Source organism: Scyliorhinus canicula, chromosome 15 (assembly GCF_902713615.1).
Source record: "Scyliorhinus canicula chromosome 15, sScyCan1.1, whole genome shotgun sequence".
NCBI lineage: Eukaryota > Metazoa > Chordata > Chondrichthyes > Carcharhiniformes > Scyliorhinidae > Scyliorhinus > Scyliorhinus canicula.
The window spans coordinates 124,903,905-124,924,967 of NC_052160.1; the positions used below are offsets into that span (position 1 = coordinate 124,903,905).

The 21,063-nt window shown below is 44.6% G+C and overlaps 1 protein-coding gene across 1 annotated transcript; it reads left to right on the forward strand.

The window, feature by feature from the left end:
* Positions 1-7,116: 7,116 nt before the first annotated feature.
* rbm15 (RNA binding motif protein 15) lies at positions 7,117-11,451 on the forward strand. The gene has a single exon (XM_038819364.1). It carries the CDS (start codon positions 7,901-7,903, stop codon positions 10,370-10,372), a length of 2,472 nt encoding a protein of 823 aa, XP_038675292.1. The 5' UTR covers positions 7,117-7,900; the 3' UTR covers positions 10,373-11,451.
* The last annotated feature ends 9,612 nt before the right edge of the window (positions 11,452-21,063 follow it).

Sequence of the window (21,063 nt, forward strand, 5' to 3'; positions counted from 1 at the left end):
ATGCACCAGGCTCTTCACTGCGGTCGCCATCTTGCAGTTTCGCTTCCGTGCAACTCATTTCCGGCGCCATCTCCTGCTATCTCCGGTAGCCTCTGGGACTCCTCCAAGTGGCTATGAACCTGTTGGAGTGTCGCTGACATCTCCCTCTGAACATCCCGGCCGCTCCCTAACATCTCCATCAGCTCCGGGAAACTCTGTTCCAGAGGCTCAGCATCAGGCTGGGACCCAGTTGTGTCCTGGGATCCAGCAGACCACAGTCTGCTGTCTCGCCTGGGGGTTCCTGCCTCCACCTGATGTACATCAGCAGCTCTGTGGTGTTCACCAGATTGTACCACAAAGCCTGACCACTAACATTTCTCACTGAGGTGTGTGTACCTGCGCTGGTGGAGGGTAGGGATGACATTTGTGCCGCGGCTATAATGGTGGCATCCTCAGAGCTCTCCTCCGAAGTGGTCTCATGGGAGGCAGGAGAGGGGGCCATTACCATCAGCTGGAGGACCTGCGGGAGAATGGACATGTGGTCAGTTGGAAGGATGGGTCAGTCAGTAACGCAATAACAACTCACATTTTTCTAACATAAATTTAGAGTATGCAGTTATTTTTTTTCCAATTAAGGGGCAATTTAGCGTGGCCAATCCACCTAACCTGCACATCTTTGTGTTGTGGGGGTTAGACCCACGCTGGCATGGGGAGAATGTGCAAACTCCACATGGACAGTGACCCAGAGCCAGGATTCGAACCTGGGACCTCAGCGCCGCAGTCCCAGTGCTAACCATTGCGCCACATGCCGCCCAGAACAACTCACGTTTGACAGGTCCTTTGGGAGGGGCCTGGAGGTTCTTCACCTCTGCGGCGTCCGCCAGCTTCTGCGTTGGTGACAGCCCTGTCCTCGGCCACACCAGTCACCTTCAGGGCACGCTCCTCAAAGGTGGTGAGGATTCTAATGTCCAGCACCACACCGGCAGTCTGAGCCCTCTCCCAGTGATTATGGGAGAGCTTTTCCTCAGGAGACACAGAGCGGGCATCTTTAGTCACACGCTTGGTTCACGGTGGTGGTGGGGGGGCGGGGGGGGGGGGGGGGCGGTGGTTGGGAGGGGAGTTGAAGGGGGAGTGGGTAGAGGGAGGGTTGGGGATTGCATGAAGAGTTAAGGGGGTAGATGCCCGCCTGGAATGGAAAGGTCTCGGGGGGTTGGGGGGTACATGGTGCCCGGTGTAGGTTGTTGACCTTTTTCCGGCACTGGAGGCCAGTCCTCCTGGTCACACTCCCTGCACTCACAGCTGCCGCTATCTCATCCCAGGCAGCACTGGCTGCCCTATGGCTAACCCTCCGGGACCCTCGGAGGAACATAACATCCCATCTGGCCTCCACTGCGCCTAGCAGCCTCCCCAGGTCCGAATCCCCGAACCTTGGGCTGGTCTGCTTGGCACCATTGTTGCGAACTGGCGAAGCAGCTGGCGAGCCTTCATTTGTGGCGACAAGCCCATGGGGCCTCGTTAAGTGGACCAATTAACATTGAATAGTTTTTCCAGCCTTGCTGGGCTGAGAGCTAGGAAGCTCGCGGCAGTTCCCGCTCGCTACCAGACTTAGAAATGTTTCCGGAGAATCGCGCACAAAGTGTTATTCTCTCAGAAAAGGACATTTCTTGTTTTTCTTTTTCTTTTTTTGTAATAAATTTAGAGTACCCAATTATGTATTTTTTCTCCAATTAAGGAGCAATTTAGCCTGACCAATCCACCTAACCAGCACATCTTTGGTTGTGGGGGTGAAACCCACGCAGACATGGGGAGAATGTGCAAGCTCCACACGGACAGTGTGCCAGGGCCAGGATTTGAACCCGAGTCCTCAGCGCCACAGTCCCAGTGCTAACCACTGCGCACATGCCGCTCCAGAAAAGGACATTTGATAAAGCTGCGCTGAGCCAAATCAAGATCATCGAGTAATCGATCAACCAAGATGTTACAAGTGTACAGTGTGGCAGAGCCTGGCACCAGTAATTCTGGTATTCATTCTGTTTAATCTAAAAAACAGGCAAGATAGATCCTACTACTGTAATGCTCCGGGTAAATGGGAAGCCTCTTAAGATGAAGTGGATCAGCCACGGTGATGGACGATCATACGTTAAGAGAGGAATTCCAACCATTGAACTTCTGCCAAGATAGAATTATGCAGGAGATGCAACAAAAATAAACAGCACCATGATGGTACCTGTAAACTATGGACAGCAGTCTACCTAGCTCCCAGTGATACAGTGACGGATGAAGGACCAAGCCTTGAATTGGGCTGAGATTTTTCAAGTGTGTGAAGGGGAACTGACTGAACTGATAAGAAAATACAAGTCTTTGGAGGTGAATCTGGCAAAATCAAAGGGCTACAAGCTAAGATTTGCATTGATCCAAAGGCAACTCTCTGATTCTTTAGGGCAAGATCGGTACCATATGCCTTATGAGAGAAATTGGACACTGAGTTAAACAGGTTGGACAAACAATGCATTAGCCATCCAGTTCAGTTGCCGGAATGGGCAGCATTTATAGTCCCTGTCTTGAAACCAGACACGACCATTTGCATTTATGGCGGTTATAAGCTAACAGTCAATCAGACCACCAAACTGGATAAATATGCAATCCCGAGAATTGAATGCAAAAGCTGGCAGGAGGACAATTTTACACAAAGCTGGATATGAGTCACATGTACCAGCAACTCGAGTTAGATTATGTTTCCCAGGGGTATCTCACAATAAACACATAAAAAGATTTCAAAGGATGATGGAAACTCTGCTTCCGAGGTTACCGTGGGTTGTAGTTTGCCTTGATGATGTCTGTATAATTGGATTGACCAAGGCGGAGCATGTAGCAAACTTAGAGGAGGTGTTAAAGAGATTTCAGGAGGCTGGCGTTCGCCAGAAGAAAGAGAAGTGCACCTTTTAAAGCACTGAGGTGACCCACCTGGGGCACCGTGTAGATGCACCCCCTGGAAGGCAAGGTGAAGGCGATAAAGGAGGCACCTTTCCTACAAACACAACTGAACTCAAATTGTTTTTGAGAATGCTAAACAACTATGGATTTACCAAACATAGCGATGGTACTGGCTCTCTTGTATATTCTGCTAAAGAAACACCTTTGTTGGTTTTGGAAGGCTCCCCAGGAGGGAGCTTTCAACAGAGTAAAGCAATTGCTGCATTTGTCAAACCTGTTAGAACACATCGATCCATCTATAGAATTGATATTGACCAGCGATGCCTCTCTATCTGGTGTTGGTGCCGTGCTGTCTCATGAGATGAACGATGACTCTGAAAGGCCCATAGGGTTTGTGGTAAGTACACTGAGAGGCCGAAAAAGGCTACTCGCAAATCAACAAGACTATCAATAGTCTTTGGTGTCAAAGAATTCCACCTGTAGACACTTTACCATTGTATCTGACCACAAACCGGTGTAGGTCTTCTTCAAAGGGGGCAAGGCTATCCCAATGATCGCCTCGGCAAGAATTTGAAGATGGGCGTTAATTCTGTCCACCTATGAATATACTGGAGCACATATAGTGAATGTGGATGCTCTTAGCTGCTTACACTTACAAGAATGTATCACCTATACTCCAGAACTACAAGAAATCACCGTGGCATTAAATATTTTAGACACACTGCCTGGCAATCAGGAACTGGAACAATCGAGATCTACTTCTGACCAAGTGACAGACAAAATACTTAGAGGATGGATAAATGAGGCAGTTTCTGAGGAAATTAAACCATTCTTTGTCCGCAAGAATGAATTGAGTTTTCAGGATAGCTTCATACTCTGGGGAGCAAGTTTAGTCATTCCTGTACCAGGCTCCTAATTGCATTACACAGCACTCATCCTGACATCTCTAAGATGAAGATGTTTGCCAGGAGTTGCATGTGGTGGCCCCAGCAGGGATTTTGATATCAGACTCCCTAGGTCTGGTGTGTCCCGGCAGACACGGTTTTACTGTTCAGTGGCGAGCTAGTCCCCACTGCAGCAAAGCAGTTTGTTTTCACTTTTAAAACTCCCTTGTTTTAAAACAAACACTGCAGTGGAAAGGACTGCCCGGGATAGTGTAGAGACAGGATGCCTCACATCATTTAAAAAGTACCTAGATGAGTACTTGGCACGCCATAATATTCAAGGCTATGGGCTAAGTGCTGGCAAGTGGATTAGGTGGGCATATCATGCGACGGTGCAGACTCGATGGGCCGAAGAGTATCTTCTGCACTGTAGGAATCTGTGATTTGTTCAGGGCAAGTCTTTTTTCCATGGGTGACTACGCAGATTCCGGTATATTTTGGACTTCGGGGCTTTAGGCAGCCCATCAGCTTCAAAGCCCCAATTTTTTTGCATCCCATAATCGTGGCTCCTTTTTCTAAACCTAATGAATGCTTTTGTTTGAAACAAATGGGTGCAGCGATTGCTGCTGCCAATCTCTGCTGGCTCTTTTATTTTAAACAAGTGATTGCCTTTTACTGGCTCTTTTCAGTTATCATTTTTTGCTGAACCTACCCCCCTTCGCACTGTCTCCGTGCTAATATGGCTGTGCAGTTCAAACCCAATATCGCTTATTGTCACAAGTAGGCTTCAAATGAAGTTACTGTGAAAAGCCCCTACTCGCCACATTCCGGCGTCTGTTCGGGGGGGGGGGGCTGGTACGGGAATTGAACCGTGCTACTGGCCTGCCTTGGTCTGCCTTCAAAGCCAGCGATTTAGCCCTGTGCTAAACCAGCCTTTAGTTTCACTTTTCGAGTGGCATTACTGCAAAGGCCCATCGTCCTCGCCGCCAATTCGGTACATTTTAATACTGGTACTGTTCATTAATTTTGAAAGATTAATCAATACACGCATGGGCACTGTCACTCCGCCTCTTTCCACACCTCGAGAGTCAGTCAAGGGTGTTGTTACAATTTCACACATCCACCACGTGGCTAAGAGCTAGTCTGGTTCAGTCAGACAGAGTAACCACACATAAATTAGCAGAGAGTCGAACTCACAAGAGAACTGTGCTATCAATTCAATGAACCTGATTGAACTAACTTCAAGGTCTGGAGTATCTTTTTGATCTAAGCTGCATCCAGTTGCAGCCAGTGTTATACCAGTGTACCTAACATGGCCATATGTAACATGGCGTGTAACATAACATGGCCCATACCCTGGGGCAGCAGGGTAGCATGGTGGTTAGCATAAATGCTTTACAGCTCCAGGGTATAGGGTGGATATGTGGGTTTGAGTAGGGTGATCATGGCTCGGCACAACATTGAGGGCCGAAGGGCCTGTTCTGTGCTGTGCTGTACTGTTCTATGTTCTATGACAGGCAAGGGGTAATTTAACATTGCAGCTTCTGTTTATTCCACTTGAGCAACCAAACTAACTCATAACTGGGATTCTGCAATCTCACAATGCACTGGTTTGCAAAAAATGGCAAGCTAAACAAGGCGTACAGTAAATTACACTAACCGTATCCCCTTGCCATTCAATTATATTACCATCATTGAATCCAGTGATTATCAATATCAATATCCTTGGGGCTACCACTGACTACTGGACTAGCCATATAAACACTCTGGCTTCAAGAGCAAGTTGGAAGCTGGGAATTCTATGGAAAGCATCGCACCTCCTCACTCCCCAAAGCCTCCACCATCTACAAGGCACAAGTCAGGAGTGTAATGGAATACTCTCCAATTGCCTGGATGAGTGCAGCTCCAACAACACTCAAGAGGCTCAACCCCATCCAGGACATAGCAGCCCGCTTGATTGGTTACCCCATCCACAAACATTCAATCCCTCCAAGACCGATGCACAGTGGCAGCTCAGTGTACCATCTGCACAGATGCACTGCAGCAACTACCAAGACTCATTCAACAGCACCTTCCAAACCTGTGACCACCACTATCTAGGATAAGCGCAGCGGGCACATCACCACCACCACCTGAAACGTCGAGAAGCCACATACCATCCTGACTTGGAAATACATCGCGTTTCCTTCACTGTCACTGGATCAAAATTCTGGAGTTCCCTCCTTGGAAGCACTATGGGCGCTCCTACACCACATGGAACACAGTGGTTCAATAAGGCAGCTCATCATCACCGTCTCTTTTTTTGTAAATAAATTTAGAGTACCCAATTTTTTTTCCCCCAATTAAGGGACAATAAGCATGGCCAATCCACCTAACCTGCACATGTTTTGGGTTGTGGGGGTGAAACACACGCAGAAAAAGGGAGAATGTGTAAACTCAACATAGACAGTGATTCAGGGCCGGGCTTTGAATCCGGGTCCTCAGCGCCGAAGTCAGCAGTGCTAACCACTGTGCCACCCTCACTATCACCTTCTCAAGCGCAATTCGGGACGGCCAATAAATGCCAGTCCAGCCAGCAATGCTCACATGCTGTGCATGAATCAAGAAAAAAAAGTAGGGACATTCAAAAGGGATTTGGATAAATAAAAACACCAAGTGGTGGAAAAGCTCAGCAGGTCATGGTGGGGAGAGAAGCCATGAGAAGTTTGACAGATAAATGTTTGGAGCGGAAAGGTTTGCGGGTTTTCAGTGGGGGTAACCGGGCAGTGGATTGGAGGAGGATAGATAGTGTTAGAACAAAGAACATACAGTGCAGAAGGAGATCATTCGGCCCATCGAGTCTGCACCGACCCACTTAAGCCCTAACTTTCACCCTATCTCTGTAACCCCTCCTTAACCTTTTTGGACACTAAGGGCAATTTAGCATGGCCAATCCACGTCGTTGGACTGTGGGAGGAAATCAGAGCACCCGGAGGAAACGCACGCAGACACGGGAAGAACGTGCAGTCTCCGCACAGACAGTGACCAAGCAGGGAATTGAACCGGGGACCTTGGTGCTGTGAAGCCACAGTGCTAGCCACTTGTGCTACCCCCGAAGACGGTGGAAGACTGGAACTCCTCCAAAGAGCCAGCAGAGGAGCACGATGGGCTGAGTGGCCTTACTGACCGATGACGTAAACGAGGGCGGACCTCTCTTCTGTGTTTGACGTGAGGGGCCGCCAATGAGTGGCCAGCCCCGCTGGGGGTGCGGCCAATGTGAGTGCGGGAAGGGGGCGGGACGGAGTGGTTGGCCATTTGAATTCTAACCGAGTTTCTGGCCTGAATGGCGCTGCCTTTTCGGATCTGATTATCGATCCCGATCCCCTCCCCACTCCTCTCCCTCTTCCCAGCTCTTTAAAAATCAGTGGGAATCCTAACCTTTGCAGCAGGATAGAAGCTTCCCTAAAAAGTCCCGTCAGGCGATTGGCCAAGAGCGGCCTCGCTGGGCCCAATCACGACCAGGAGCGACTTCAAAAAAAAATTTTAAATCCGAAATTCCGCCAGATTTCCTCTCAATAAAAATCCCGGCCGGTATTCCATCCAGGAATTTCGACGGGCTTCCAACCCATAACGAATAGTTAAGAAACGGCTGGGCCGGGGTCTGCCCGCTCGGCGCGTCACCGCCATGTCAGCTGACTGATAGCCCGCTCGGCCAATCGGGGTGTAGGGCCCGGAGGCCCTGACCAATCGGGTCGGGGCCCCGGGGCGGGGCTTGGTACAAAATGGCGGCGATGAACCGAGAGGGTTTTCGGTGTCAGTGAAAATCTGCGGGAAGGAAACGGGAGGGGAGGCAGACAAAAAAATCGATTAAAATCCGTCAAAGGAGCAAATTAATCGGAAAATCTCCCGAATCGCTGAGGTAAAGTATCGATTAAAAAGCGCCGACTGTTTCGATTCTCTCCCGAAGGCGAAGGGAAATGAAGGAGCGTCAGTGAAGGAGCGGCGGCGAGGAATCCACGCAATCCAACCTGCGTTTTACACAAATATAATTTTTTTTTTAAAGAGAAACCTCGCTCGTATCCTTTCAGTGCAACCTGGAGTAATTATTGCGGGAGGGAAAGAATATGAAGGAGAAAGACGTGTCGCCCAAAACCGGCGGAAAAAGGGGGGACGATCGGCGAGGTGGCCACCACCAGCAGCCCAGGAAAATGGGGAATAACCACAACAGCATCAACAGGAACACCAAGAACCATGGCAATGCCAAAAGGACGCGCAATGTCAGCGGCAAAAGGACCAACAACCGAGATTACGATGTTTACCCTCCCAACCGGACTGCTAATAATCTGAGTCTTTCTTCTGCTTCCTCAAGGACAAGTAGGGCTGAGAGACAGCCTGGTGAATACAAAACCCTCAAGATTAGCAATTTGGGTTCCCAGTTGAGTGATGGTGCCATTGAGGACGGGCTTTTCCACGAGTTTAAGAAGTTTGGGGATGTTAGTGTGAAAATTTCCAGGGATGGGGACGAAAGAGTGGCTCTGGTGAATTTCAGACACTCTGAGGATGCCAAAGCTGCCAGGCATGCCAAGGGCAGGCTAGTGCTGCATGATCGCCCTCTGAAGATTGAAACAGTTTATCCTCCTCCGAAAGGAAGAAGCTACTCCCCTGAACTGGATGGGTATTCTGCACCAAGTGTTCAAGGCAACCGTCATAGGCAGAGATCTTTGTCACCTGCAGGACTTGGTTACAGAGAGCATAGAACTCAGCAGCGCAGTTCTTTGGGGCGTCAGTTACCACCGCCACCACCACCACCGCCTCCTCCCCAGAGAGATTTGGAAAGAGAGCGGGATTATGCCTTTTATGAAGGCCGGGCACGAGCTGCTTACACGCTCGACAGAACAACATTCAGGGAGGATGAAATCTTGCCAGAAGATGATAAAAGAGCTAATCGGACTTTGTTTATTGGTAACTTGGACCCTTCAGTTTCACAAAATGACCTTTTGCTTGCATTTGAAAGATTTGGTGTCATCTTGGAGGTTGATATCAAACGGCCACCACGTGGGCAAGGAAATTCATATGGCTTCCTGAAATTTGAAAACTTGGACATGGCCCACCGGGCAAAGATTGCAATGTCAGGAAAAGTGATCGGGAGAAACCCTATCAAGATTGGTTATGGGAAAGCAACTCCCACCACTCGATTGTGGGTTGGGGGATTGGGTGCCTGGGTTCCTGTAGCTGGTCTTGCAAGGGAATTTGATCGCTTTGGGACCATAAGGTCTATTGACTACAGAAAGGGAGATAATTGGGCTTATATTCAATATGAAAGCTTGGATGCTGCACAAGCTGCTTGTACTCAGATGCGTGGCTTTCCCTTGGGTGGACCAGATCGGCGGCTAAGAGTTGATTTTGCGGATACAGAACATCGATATCCTCAACAATTTCTACAAGCCTTGCCTCTGCCTCATTTTGATTTGATTGGAGATGGCCTTCTTCCCCGTGGTGCAGAATGTCTGAGGGGTAGAGAAAGGAATTCTCCTCCAATGCATTACCGAGAAAGGGACCTTTTTCCAGGCAATGACTGGCATGTCCTTTCTGTACGGGAAAGAAACCGGAATAGCCACGAACCATTTGATCATCTTGATCGTGAAGTCCGGGATAGCTGGTCTCTTGAACGTGGGCGTGACCATATTTTGCAAAATTGGGACCAAAGGAGAAAACGGAGAGGCCCTCCAGACACACGCCCCACTGATTGTTCACCCAGTAATGACCGCGTGAGAAAACGGCGTTGTATTTCACCAGATCGCAGCCCGGGCAATGGCAGCCGTGATGGCGGTCGCCACAGTGACTCAGACCGTGATGCGAAGAATGAACGTTATTCACCCGGTAGAGATCACTCTAACAGCACAGAAAACGTTCCTTGTGGTAAACATGAGGTTAAAACCATAAACTTAAATGAAAAGGATAAAGGCAAACATAGAACTGCAGAGTGTGCAAGTCCCATGAGGAGCAAATCCAAATCTGACGTGGGCAATGCCAAAGCATCTGACAGTTTCCGGGAACATGAACGCAAGTTGAATGTAGCCTGGCACGGTATGCTGGTTCTAAAGAATAGTTCTTTCTCCACGAACATGCACTTCATTGAGGGTGATCTCAGCGTTGCAACCAATTTATTAGTGGATGTCTCAACTGGTGGAAAAATCACACAGTTAAAAATCACTCAGCGCTTACGACTGGATCAGCCTAAATTGGATGAGGTAACGAGACGCATCAAGGCATCAGGCACTAATGGCTATTGTGTCCTGTTGGCTGTACCAGCATTGAACAACGTGGAAAATGCGGAAGGGATGGCCTCTTCTGTAGAGCAAGCCACTTCACCACAAAGACCACTGAGGAACTTGGTGTCCTATCTAAAACAAAAGCAGGCTGCTGGTGTCATCAGCCTGCCTGTTGGAGGAAGCAAAGAGAAAGACCACACTGGTGTGCTTCATGCTTTCCCTCCATGTGATTTTTCTCAACAGTATCTGCAAACCTCTGCTCGAGCCCTGGCCAAATCTGAAGAAGACTGTCTAGTTATAATAATTGTACGTGGTACAGCTTAGAATTGAAATTGTTTGTTGTGCTACCACTGTGTATTGTGATGTGTACGGAATGCAAAAAGGGCAAAGTTCACCAAACTGTCAGACGCTTTAATCGAGTACTGGGAGCCCTACATTTTTATTTACACAAATACCAACAAAACTAAGCTGGGAGTCTTGCCTCTAGTAAAAGTAGATCTTACCAATTGATAGAAAGCATTATTGTTGTCTTATGAAATTTCCCCAACTAGTACCCTGCCTAACACCCAATTCCGTCACAGTAATAACTAAATTAGGTATGCAGTTGTTAATGCATTTCAGCTGGGTGGCCCACCTATTTAATTTCCCTTTCTTTATCCTTGTCTCCACATCCTCAGTTTTAAAAGATGCTCTTTAAATCACCTCTTGTTATGAACCTTTCTTCATCCTGTTTTTCAAAAACTATTCCGTACTGCATTTCAATACACAAGCACTGTTACTTGATCATAAACCATGAACTACACAGAGCTTGACTGCTTCCTGCATGGTTTAAGGTAATGACTACCTATCGATGCTAGAGGCCAGTCGTTGATTATTTCTTCAAGTGGGATTTGCTATCGGAATTTGAGTCCTAAGGGTGCTACTCCTTTAATGTTATTGTTGAAGGGCAAAACAACTGGAAAATCCAGTTGTTTTCTAGATTTGTAAATATAGTAACAGATACAGGAGGACAGGCACCTTGAAAGCTGTTTTATATAATGTGCTGTAAAGAGTTGTAGGCAGTTTTGTTTTGCACTTATTATCTTTTAGGCATTAGTCATACTCAAACTAAATTGAAGCAGAGTACGGTAATACTTTGTCTTTGCTGCCTGATGGTTCATTCTACCTTTTTTAATCACTTGGATTTGAATAAAAAATCTACAGATTTGGGTGATTTAATATTTAACAGACCCAAAGAGAGTGGCTTAAGTTTTTAGAACCAGTGATTGGGGCAGTAAAGTCAATTTGTATGCCATGAAAAAAACGAACCGTTTAACTATATATGTCAAGAATCTGGTGTTGAAATGAACTCATGTGAATGTTTTTGAAAAGTGCCTATGTACTTGTTCTTGGGGCTAACTTGTCAGTTGAGAGAAGAAACCAAAGGCCAACATTAATTTGGGAAATATCCTTGGTCATTACCCAGGTATCCCACTCGGTCCTGCAAAGACTGGGTCAAATTCAGATGCTTGGTCCTCTGTGGCTAGTTTGTTGACATTAGCATGAAATGTGATCACTGGATGAGGTTGCAACAAAGTAACTGGTCCATTGACCCAGCCCAGCAAGTGCCAGCACATTTGGGAAGCAGGGTGGATAGATAATGAACAAAAATAGACTGTTTATCCTGTATAATAGCACAATATCCTTTGCAATGCAAGTGGATACTGGAGCTGGACAGCCATGTTAGGACACTTATATATTTTTTCCCCAGCCAAGCGGTTACCTCCTGTGTGTTTCTAAAATGACCTGGCTAATTTAATTTGGGGCAGTATCTTTTATTTGGATTAAGTCTTTTGGCGAGAGTAAAAAGCAAACTGGAGCTAGTCCTACGAAGGCAATATTTACTGGAGTCTAAGTACTATACTGTTCATCATTTGGGCAGAGTTTCAAGTAAAATTTACACACAGGATTCAGATTTTTGTTTTTGATACTACATTCCCTAAATGTACACTTTAACATTGTTGTTTCTCAATGTAACAAATATCTCTAAATGTGTGATCCTAATCACAGAGACAACAGTAAGAGCTATTCAATATAGTACAAGATGGAAAGCTACTTGATTTGCAATGATCTTGAACTAATGGGAGATGCTGTTTGAACAAGTACACAGGCATTATATAAATGACATAAAAAATACTTACAGTGGGAAGAAAATATGCAAGTGCACACTGACTGTTTTTCTGAAATACAAATCAAATTCCGAAAAGCCTAAACTCTCAGCTGGCCAGTCACCGTTTTATCCTGCCACAGATGCTGACTGACTTACTGTGTGTTGTGAGCTTTTTTTTTCTTTTTTTTTTTGCTTATCGGATGAAAGTACTTTTCCCACCTCCTCTTCCAAATTGTATCTGGGACATGGGGGACTGGTGATCAGTACTAGCTTTCAAATGTCATGTATGTTGGCAGAATTTGCAGTGCCCAAGGTCACTGAGCTGAACACTCAACTGTCTCACAGTACAAAAGATAAAACTGGCCTGCTTGCCAGTAATATGAATGCCCAGTTTAGGACAGCCTGCGGTGATTTAACTCCTTAGCCAAGACACCAGTTGGAATATGACAATTGGCTTTTGTGCCCCAGCTCTAAGGAGATTAAAAGTTAGCAACCTTTTTGTTTTTAAAACAAAAAGAATCACTTCTTGGTGTCATCAATAAGGCTGGAATTTATTGCCTATCCCTTGTTATTGAGAAGGTGGTAGTAGTTGGCCATATTTAGGGCAGCACGGTAGCATAGTTGTTAGCACAATTGCTTCACAGCTCCAGGGTCCCAGTTTGATTCCCGGCTTGGGTCACTGTCTGTGCAGAGTCTGCACGTTCTCCCTGTGTCTGCGTGGGTTTCCTCCGGGTGCTCCGGTTTCCTCCCACAGTCCAAAGATGTGCAGGTTAGGTGGATTGGCCATGATAACTTGCCCTTAGTGTCCAAAATTGCCCTGAGTGTTGGATGGTGTTACTGGGTAATGGGGATAGGGTGGAGGGGGGTGGTGGGGATAACCAGTTTTTTTTTTCCTGAAATTGGATGTGTGCATTTGTACAAACTTGTACATATGCATGATAAAACCAGAATAAATACTTTCATTTTATGGGATTTTGGGCAAGATAAAAGACTCTCAAAACAAAGGAAGGTGATTGCAACTGACCATATTGGTCCAATTCAATTGGCATGGGGATTTTCAAAACACTCTTTGTAAATCCAATTAAAGCAAGTCCGTGTGCACTGTTGTTCTGAACAATTATAAGTTGTGAAATGCAAGTTTTTAAAAATAGCACCATTATTTTTGGCTAATCACAATTTTGTTTTGGACTACTGGGGTGGAGTGTAAAATGTACGAAGCAGCAATCTGTTGTACGAAGCATCAATCTGTAGCATATGTCTGAATAGTTGGCATGTTGTCCCAAAAACTAGGTTTACTAAAGCTGCAGTTATTTTATCATTTAGATTATCTTCAATATTCTGAGAGTGTAGGTGCAAAAGAGTTTTTGGGTGTTGGCTTTCTCATTCCCGTAGCACTAAAGCTTGCTCTAACCATAGAGCTTCTGTTTTCAGTAGCAGAATTCTGTGACTTCCCTTAGAAATAAAAGGAAGATCTCTTAGGTGCACTTACACAAGTTAAAAATCAGTTATAGGTTTAGTTTTAAGTTTAGGTAGTCGCCTTATCCTTTTGCCTAGTTTTAGCCTAGAACCACTCCCCTCTACTCACCAGTCTGTGGCTCTGAAGGCCAGCAGGCAATCCATCCCCAGGAATTGGCCAATGTCACCAGTTGAATGAGAGGTGCGAGAATGGTCATTGGAACCAATATTTTTGTCTTTTTTTGTGTTCTTTTTTTTCCCCCCTCTCCTGCTGAGATTGGGAATGTTGTATGCAGTTCTACATGGTACCACTGCACGGCCGAGCATCTCATTATTGTTGACTAGGATCTTGGGAGAGTTGTGTTGAAGCACAGGCATGTGTCCTGCAAGAGACACTCTTCTGCTTTTATTTTGTAGTCAGTGTGTTGCTGCCCTCTTGACTTGGATGGAGTTCCAGCAATTTATACATTTTTGTTGAATTGCTCTTAGATCTCCATAGGCTCACATCACAAGAGGACAAGTTTTAACACCATTATTACTCTAAAATGCTTCTAATGTCCAATGTTCTGTATTGTTCTCCCCATTTCTGGCAGCCAAGGCACACACTTTTATTTTAGTGCAGGTATCCCCATCCTACAAAAAGAAATGGTCTTAAATATTTCAAACTGTCAATGGTCCAGAGTTTTAGAAATCCATTGTAAATGAGGATTAAGAAGAGCCGCAAAGAATTGTAATCTTCAAGCAAGTCTGCTGACTTGCATCAGATAGTCTTGATTAGGGACTATTTAACATAGGATTTTTATCTTGAAGAAAATTATCAGCTTTTACAATGACAACTCTACATCAAAAATTTGTTTTAGAAATCTAGGGTCTTGGTGCCTTAGTAAGAAGCAGTTGTTCAGTAGCATGCCAACTGAATTTCCTTAGAACTATTTTTTTTTGAGGCTATGTGTAAAATTACTGTATTATTGTTAGTTATATAGAAGAAACTGGTGTTGCATGTATTTTTTGTCTAATTTGATATTTCTTTCCTGCAAAAAACCAAGTGACAGAATATTTGAATGACAAAGCTGAGGAGGAGACTTCCTGCTGGAATTTAGTACGAGCCGAAGACAATGTTTGTGTGAAGTAGAATGGCCTGTTGCAGGGGGAAAAGATTTCTGTTATTTTGTTTTAAAGAGCTGGAATGGCAGCTTGAAAAAAAATATATATAAAAAGTTCCTGTATCTTCTAATGTGAAACCAGGTCCTGTGTTTTGAGGGGAAAGATGATCTGCTGCTGTGTGCTGTTTATAGCTGATTTCTGGGGGAGAAAGGAAAAGCTATTCGGGCTCAACCAGCTGAATACGGGCTTTCACAGACACACGTGGGTTGAGCTGATTATGTTGTCAACCAAAATCAATAAAATGTGTTTTCTTTTGAGGAAAAAAACTGCGTTGGAGTAAGTTTGATGAATGAAGCAAAAAAAATGACCCCCCTGTGTACATTTGAGGCTTTTTGTTTCGGAAGGCCCCGATATTTGAGGAGGAAACGTCAGCGTCACCGTTAACTTAACAGTGGCCTGCAAGAAACGAAATGGGGGGGAGCATTCCCCACTTTGAAATGTTGAGAATTGACCGCTGGCTGATCATCTTGATGCTGTTCTAATCGAAGATCCAGAATTGCTTGAAAAAGTTTATAAAAAAAAGTTTTGATTTATTTTTGACCCGACAAATCTGAAGTGTTTGAAGAATGTGAATCCTTCAGAATAAGTCTCGATCTTGCTACCCATGACCAAACCAAAAAATCAAGGCATTCCGTGCTTCCCCAAAGTAAAAATATTCAGCTTTTCCTCGAACGTTGCCTAGAATTGTAAAGGCAATGCCCCCATATCCTGGAGCTTTAAAAGCGTGCCATTTGAGTGCTTAATTTCAAGAGGAAGAAAAGGTACTATACACCTGATATGTCGTCAGGGCTAGCAGTTGGTTTAAATACACTTTACTATGTTACTGGTGCCTTTTTTGATGGATCCGTTGTGGCTTGTAACAGTTTCACACCCCATGGATGTGCATGTCTTAGGTACCCAAACTTATTTATACTTGTATTGCCTCTCAACTCATCAGTGAGCTTTCGACACCAGTGTTTTGACCTAGGAGACCTTTTATATATTTTAAAACCGAATAGAATTGCCCAGTAACTAGCTGATAAGCTTGCACTGTTAACTAACAGAAGACGTCTGGTCTGAGTTTCCCTCGCAGCTGCTATGTTAAACATTTTGTAAAGGATGCGGGAGAAAGCACTCCTGCTCTACAGCGTTTGCAAGACAACTTTTCATCACCATTGGATGCTATGGATTTGCCGTCTACAAAGGTGTTTACACTGATTAATATTAATGTGTTTTCACCAAGGTAAGGTTTTTAAAGTAGGATTAAAATATTCAACAGTAATCTTGTTGAGTTGGGATGTTAATGTTTTGTCTTAAATTGCCTCGGCACAAACTGTCTCCAGAAAGATGTCGACAAGAAACGTTTAGTAGTTTTTGTGTTTTGCAGACCCTGCTAGCTCTCCTGGTGATGTCAATCGGGGTTTTTTTTTTTAGTAATGCATATTTTTTTAATTGCACGTCGATGGTTTGATATCCAACTTAGTCAATATAGCTTATTGAATATGGTGTTTTCTTGCTGAGGCCATTTCGAGATGTGTTGCAGTTGCATCTTGTGTGTAAAGTTAAGGATCACATAAAGGAACACTGGTGGAGTTGGGAAAAGGCATGGGATTTTGGAAATTGACCGACTAAAACCATTCACTTTCAACCTCCTATTGCACAGAATATTCAATCCTCTCACCATTTCAATCTCTTTGGACTTGCTTTCACCATTTTATTTGTAAAGCAACACATCCTATAATAGGTGATCATATTCTCTCAGTACGTGTTCCGGTTATGTAAATGTTAACAATCTTCAGACCATGAGTAGCTAATATTTTTCACCTTGATAACCAAAAGCCCAACCTTTTGTAAAATATAAAAGGAAATATACTGGAAATAGAACATTTTAAGTGAGGATCTAATCAAAAATAACAATCTGTCTTTTTCTCATCATGATGATCATCTTCTGTTGTGTGTTTTCAACATGTTGGCATTTGTATTTAAAAAACCAAATGCATTTGAAAACCTGACATCTCTCCATTCTGAAATGATACTTTGGGCTTATTGTTGTTAATTCGTTTCCTGATGTTTAGGGATAAGGTGTTTAATGCTCGCATCATCCATTTCTTTGTAAGGGCCGGTGCAGACTCGATGGGCCGAATGACCTCCTTCTGCACTGTAAAGTCTATGATTTCCAATGATAGTGCTTCTATTCGGGGATTGAGAGCACTGTACTGAGGCTTTTGGAATGGTTCTTGCATTATCTTAAATTGTAATGGAAACTTTGCATTGGCTAGATTATCAGATTCTCTAGATAATCTATCACATTGTCCATCATATTGTGTTTTATAAATTGTGGCCTAGTCTGTTAGCACCCCTAGTATTCCCTCGCCCCCACCTCCTTCCAGTCCCAGCACTCTGCTGCCCAACTCCACCACCACCTGCTGTCCAGACAATTTGGTCCTATTTCTAATTTTCATCAGTTTGTCATCTTGTAGTTCGGGAGGTTTGGAAAGAGCTTTTATTTGTGGTGCAGTTTTGTTTGGTGGATAAATCCAAAATCTATTGGCTGTTGCTAATAGCAGTTTAAGATGTATGTAATCTACCTGTAATTTTAACTACCTTTAAACCACCTGTATCACAAGAGGCCCAATAGCTTGTGTGACCCACCAAGATCCCCACCATTATTAACAATGACATTTTATCACTAGTAACAAAATTACCAATCTCAATCAAAGGCAGAAAACAAGCCAAGGTTGAGTTTGCAACGTGCAGCACAATGTTCTTGAAATTTAGTCTGAGTCATGTTTGAGCACTGCACCAGGTGATTTACTTTGCTTTTAACTTACTTTGATCAATGAGATGTGCTTGATCCTGGGGAGAAAAAACAGTAAAATATTTTGGGGTAGTGGAAAGGTCGATTGATACTTGATCTCATCATTTTAAGTATGCTGTCTATTATGTTGTAATTATTACTCTAAATATATTTAGTTGATTTTTGCCCTGGTTACCTGGGAGACTATCTAGGACGTACTGTTAACCTGGAGTAAGACAGAAAATCCTGGGAATGGGCATCGGGCCACTCGGCATCTGAAAGAGAAAAAAGATCAGCATTTCAGATAGCATTGTCCATGTTCTGACAAATCAGAAATGTTGACCTGTAGTTTTCTTTGTCAGAAGCTGACTAATCTGTACCTCTAGTATTTTCTGTCTTATTTTAGATTTCCATTCTTTAAAGTTTATATAATAAACATACGCACACATCCTCTTCGCCAATATATGATTAGCCTTCCAAGACAGTCTTATTCTAACCTGAAATATGTGGCATCCGTTTTTACTTCTGCAGTGTTCACCACTGAACTATGATCGAACCAGGCCAGAGCGATCAAATGAGGTGCTATTGGCTTTGGTGTGGGGTGGAATGGTGGCAAATCAGCTACACTGATGGAATGATCATTCTTGTTGAAAAATAGAAGTATGGGGAAGTGAAACGAAGATGGTTTTGTATAATTTGAGTGCTGATTTAATTGGGTCAAGGTACTGGAGCAGATGGTGACTAAAAGATGTTTGCTAAGATGGTGGTGAACCTGGGCAGTTTCAGTCAGCATGCAGTTCCTGTTGGCAATTCATTTCCTTACTATTGTCATCATTAATTTGCAATCTCGTGCTTTATAATAATTTAAAAATTGGGCAGGAGAGCAGAAAGCCCCAAACTTGCCGTAAGTCTGAGTGGTTGAACTTGGTTTCAGGGCTCCATGTTTGGGAGCCCATAAGACACAGAAGTATGTGTAGGCCATTTGGCGATAGAGTGTGCTCTGTGTCAATGAAGTCATGTACGTAGCAACTCTATTACTTGTAGAATACATATATTTTTTTAAAACATTTCCCAATTGAGGGCAGTTTAGTGTGGCCAATCCACCTACCCAGCGTATCTTTGGGTTGTGGAGTGAGACCCACGCAGACACTGGGAAAATGTGCAGACTCCACATGGACAGTGACCCAGGGTCGGTATTGAACCCACGTCCTTGGCCCTGTGAAGCAGCAGTGCAAACCACTGTGTCACCGTGTTGCCCTACTGTAGAATATTTCATGTAAATAAGAGGTGAGAGCTAGATTGGGTTTGATACTCCTTTAAGATTGTAAACCAGAAATGGTCGAAAGTGAGTTAGATTTTGCTCTTTCTTTGTTTAGATATTCAACTGGACATAGGACCAGTGGAATAAACAACTTATCAATTACATTAGTCTGACAATGAATTGATGTTGAGTGCTAAAAATTCTGACCTGTTAAAAAGCCTCATACCTGCACACCAGATGATCAATTTGATTTGTGCTCTATGCGATTTGCTGCCTTTGTTTGGGGTGCTACAGTTGATCTTGGTAGAGAAGGAATCAGAAAACGGATGGGGTTTTTGTTCCTGGTTGGTTGTTCAATGACTCCTGTTGAAAAGGAAATGTTAGATGTGACCCAGATTGGGCTTGGAATTGATGAAGTTCATCATCCTGCCTTGTGCTTTGAACATGAGCCAGGTAGGCAGCTGGCCCTGTGGCATTGTACCCAGGCATTCGTCAGTGCGACAACTTTCAGCTTCTCTTTAAGCATTGTTGCTGAATCTCGTTTTTGCTATTTGGCATAACTACGTTCTGTAATAATATGTGGAATCTTTGCAAAGTGTGAACAAAGAACAGTACAGCACAAGAACAGGCCCTTCAACATTCCAAGCCTGTGCCAATCACATGTCCTATCTAGACCAACCACCTGTATCCTTCTATACTTTCTTCATCTGTCTATTTAAATTGGTCTTAAAGGTTGCTACCCTATCTGCCTCAACCACCTCACTTGGCAGCGCATTCCAGGCCGCCACCACCATCCTCTGGAAAAACGTTCCCGCACATCTCCACTGAATCTCCCCCCCGCCTTCACCTTGAACTTGTGCCCTCTTGTTTCTGCCCTGGGAAAAAGCCTCCAACTGTTCACCCTATCTATACCCCTCATAATTTTATGAACTTATGGGTAATGAAAAGGTTCATGTCCTGTACCTAAATATTTTGATATACCCACTCCCAACTCGCATGTTCAGCCACTACATTCGGGATTAGTGTTTATTGATTGCCTGCCTTGGATTCTCACCAGCAATGCAATTTTTCAAATTTTAAGTACTTCAAAATATAATTATGCCCTTTGGTTGGCCTGTGGTCTGTGCAGCATTGGCATCCACCGGTTTTTGCTAGAATTACTGCCCATAACTTGGGCACTTGTAATTCTTTAGGCAACAGTCTGACCATTTGAAGTGTCACGGTTGGTGTTTTCTGTTCCTTTACGCTTTTGGTTGGTCTTGCTTCAGCATCTTCAGAGGCAGCATGGTAGCATAGTAGTTAGCACAGTTGCTTCACAGCTCCAGGGTCCGAGGATCGATTCCCGGCTTGGGTCACTGTCTGTGCGGAGTCTGCACGTTCTCCCCGTGTGTGCGTGAGTTTCCTCCGGGTGCTCCAGTTTCCTCCCAAAGATGTGCAGTTTAGGTGGATTGGCTGTGCTACATTGCCCTTGGGTGTCCAAAAAGGTTAAGTGGGGTTACTGGGTTACTGGGATGGGGTGGAATTGTGGGCTTGGGTATAGGGTGCTCTTTACAAGGGGCCGTTGCAGACCCGATGGGCCGAATGGCCTCCCTCTGCACTGTAAATTCTATGATCTGATATGAGGTTTAGCTTGATTCTCTCCAGCTATGTGTTCTCATCAGAGCTGGATAGTTTTTTTTTTAAATTTAGAGTACCCAATTAATTTTTTCCAATTGAGGGGCAATTTAGCATGGCCAATTCACCTGTTCTGCACATCTTTGGGTTGTGGGGGCAAAACCCACGCAAACACGGGGAGAATGTGCAAACTCCACACTGACAGTGACCCAGAGCCAGGATCGAACCTGGGACCTCGGCACCGTGCGGCAGCAGGGCTAACCCATTGCGCCACCGTGCTGCCCTAGGGCTGGATAGTTAACACAACATAGAACATACAGTACGGTAGGAGGCCATTCGGCCCATCGAGTCTGCACCGACCCACTTAAGCCCTCAGTTCTAACACGCAGGGACAAGTCTGCGTTCTGTCTGTTTAATCCTGGGATAGGTTTTAAGTGTTATCTTTGAGAGTTTTAAGGCTCTATGTCATGGTTTCTCTTGGTAAACCATTTGGTACTGATGAAAGTGTCCCTCCATTTTCACTGGTTGCCTATTCAGTAAAAGACAACCCAGTAATGGTTGGTTGCACCAGCAATGACTAGTACATTGAATGATCA

Coding starts and splice junctions, on each gene's coding strand:
- rbm15 (XM_038819364.1), top strand. CDS start 7,901: ATGAAGGAGAAAGACGTGTCGCCCAAAACCGGCGGAAAAAGGGGGGAC.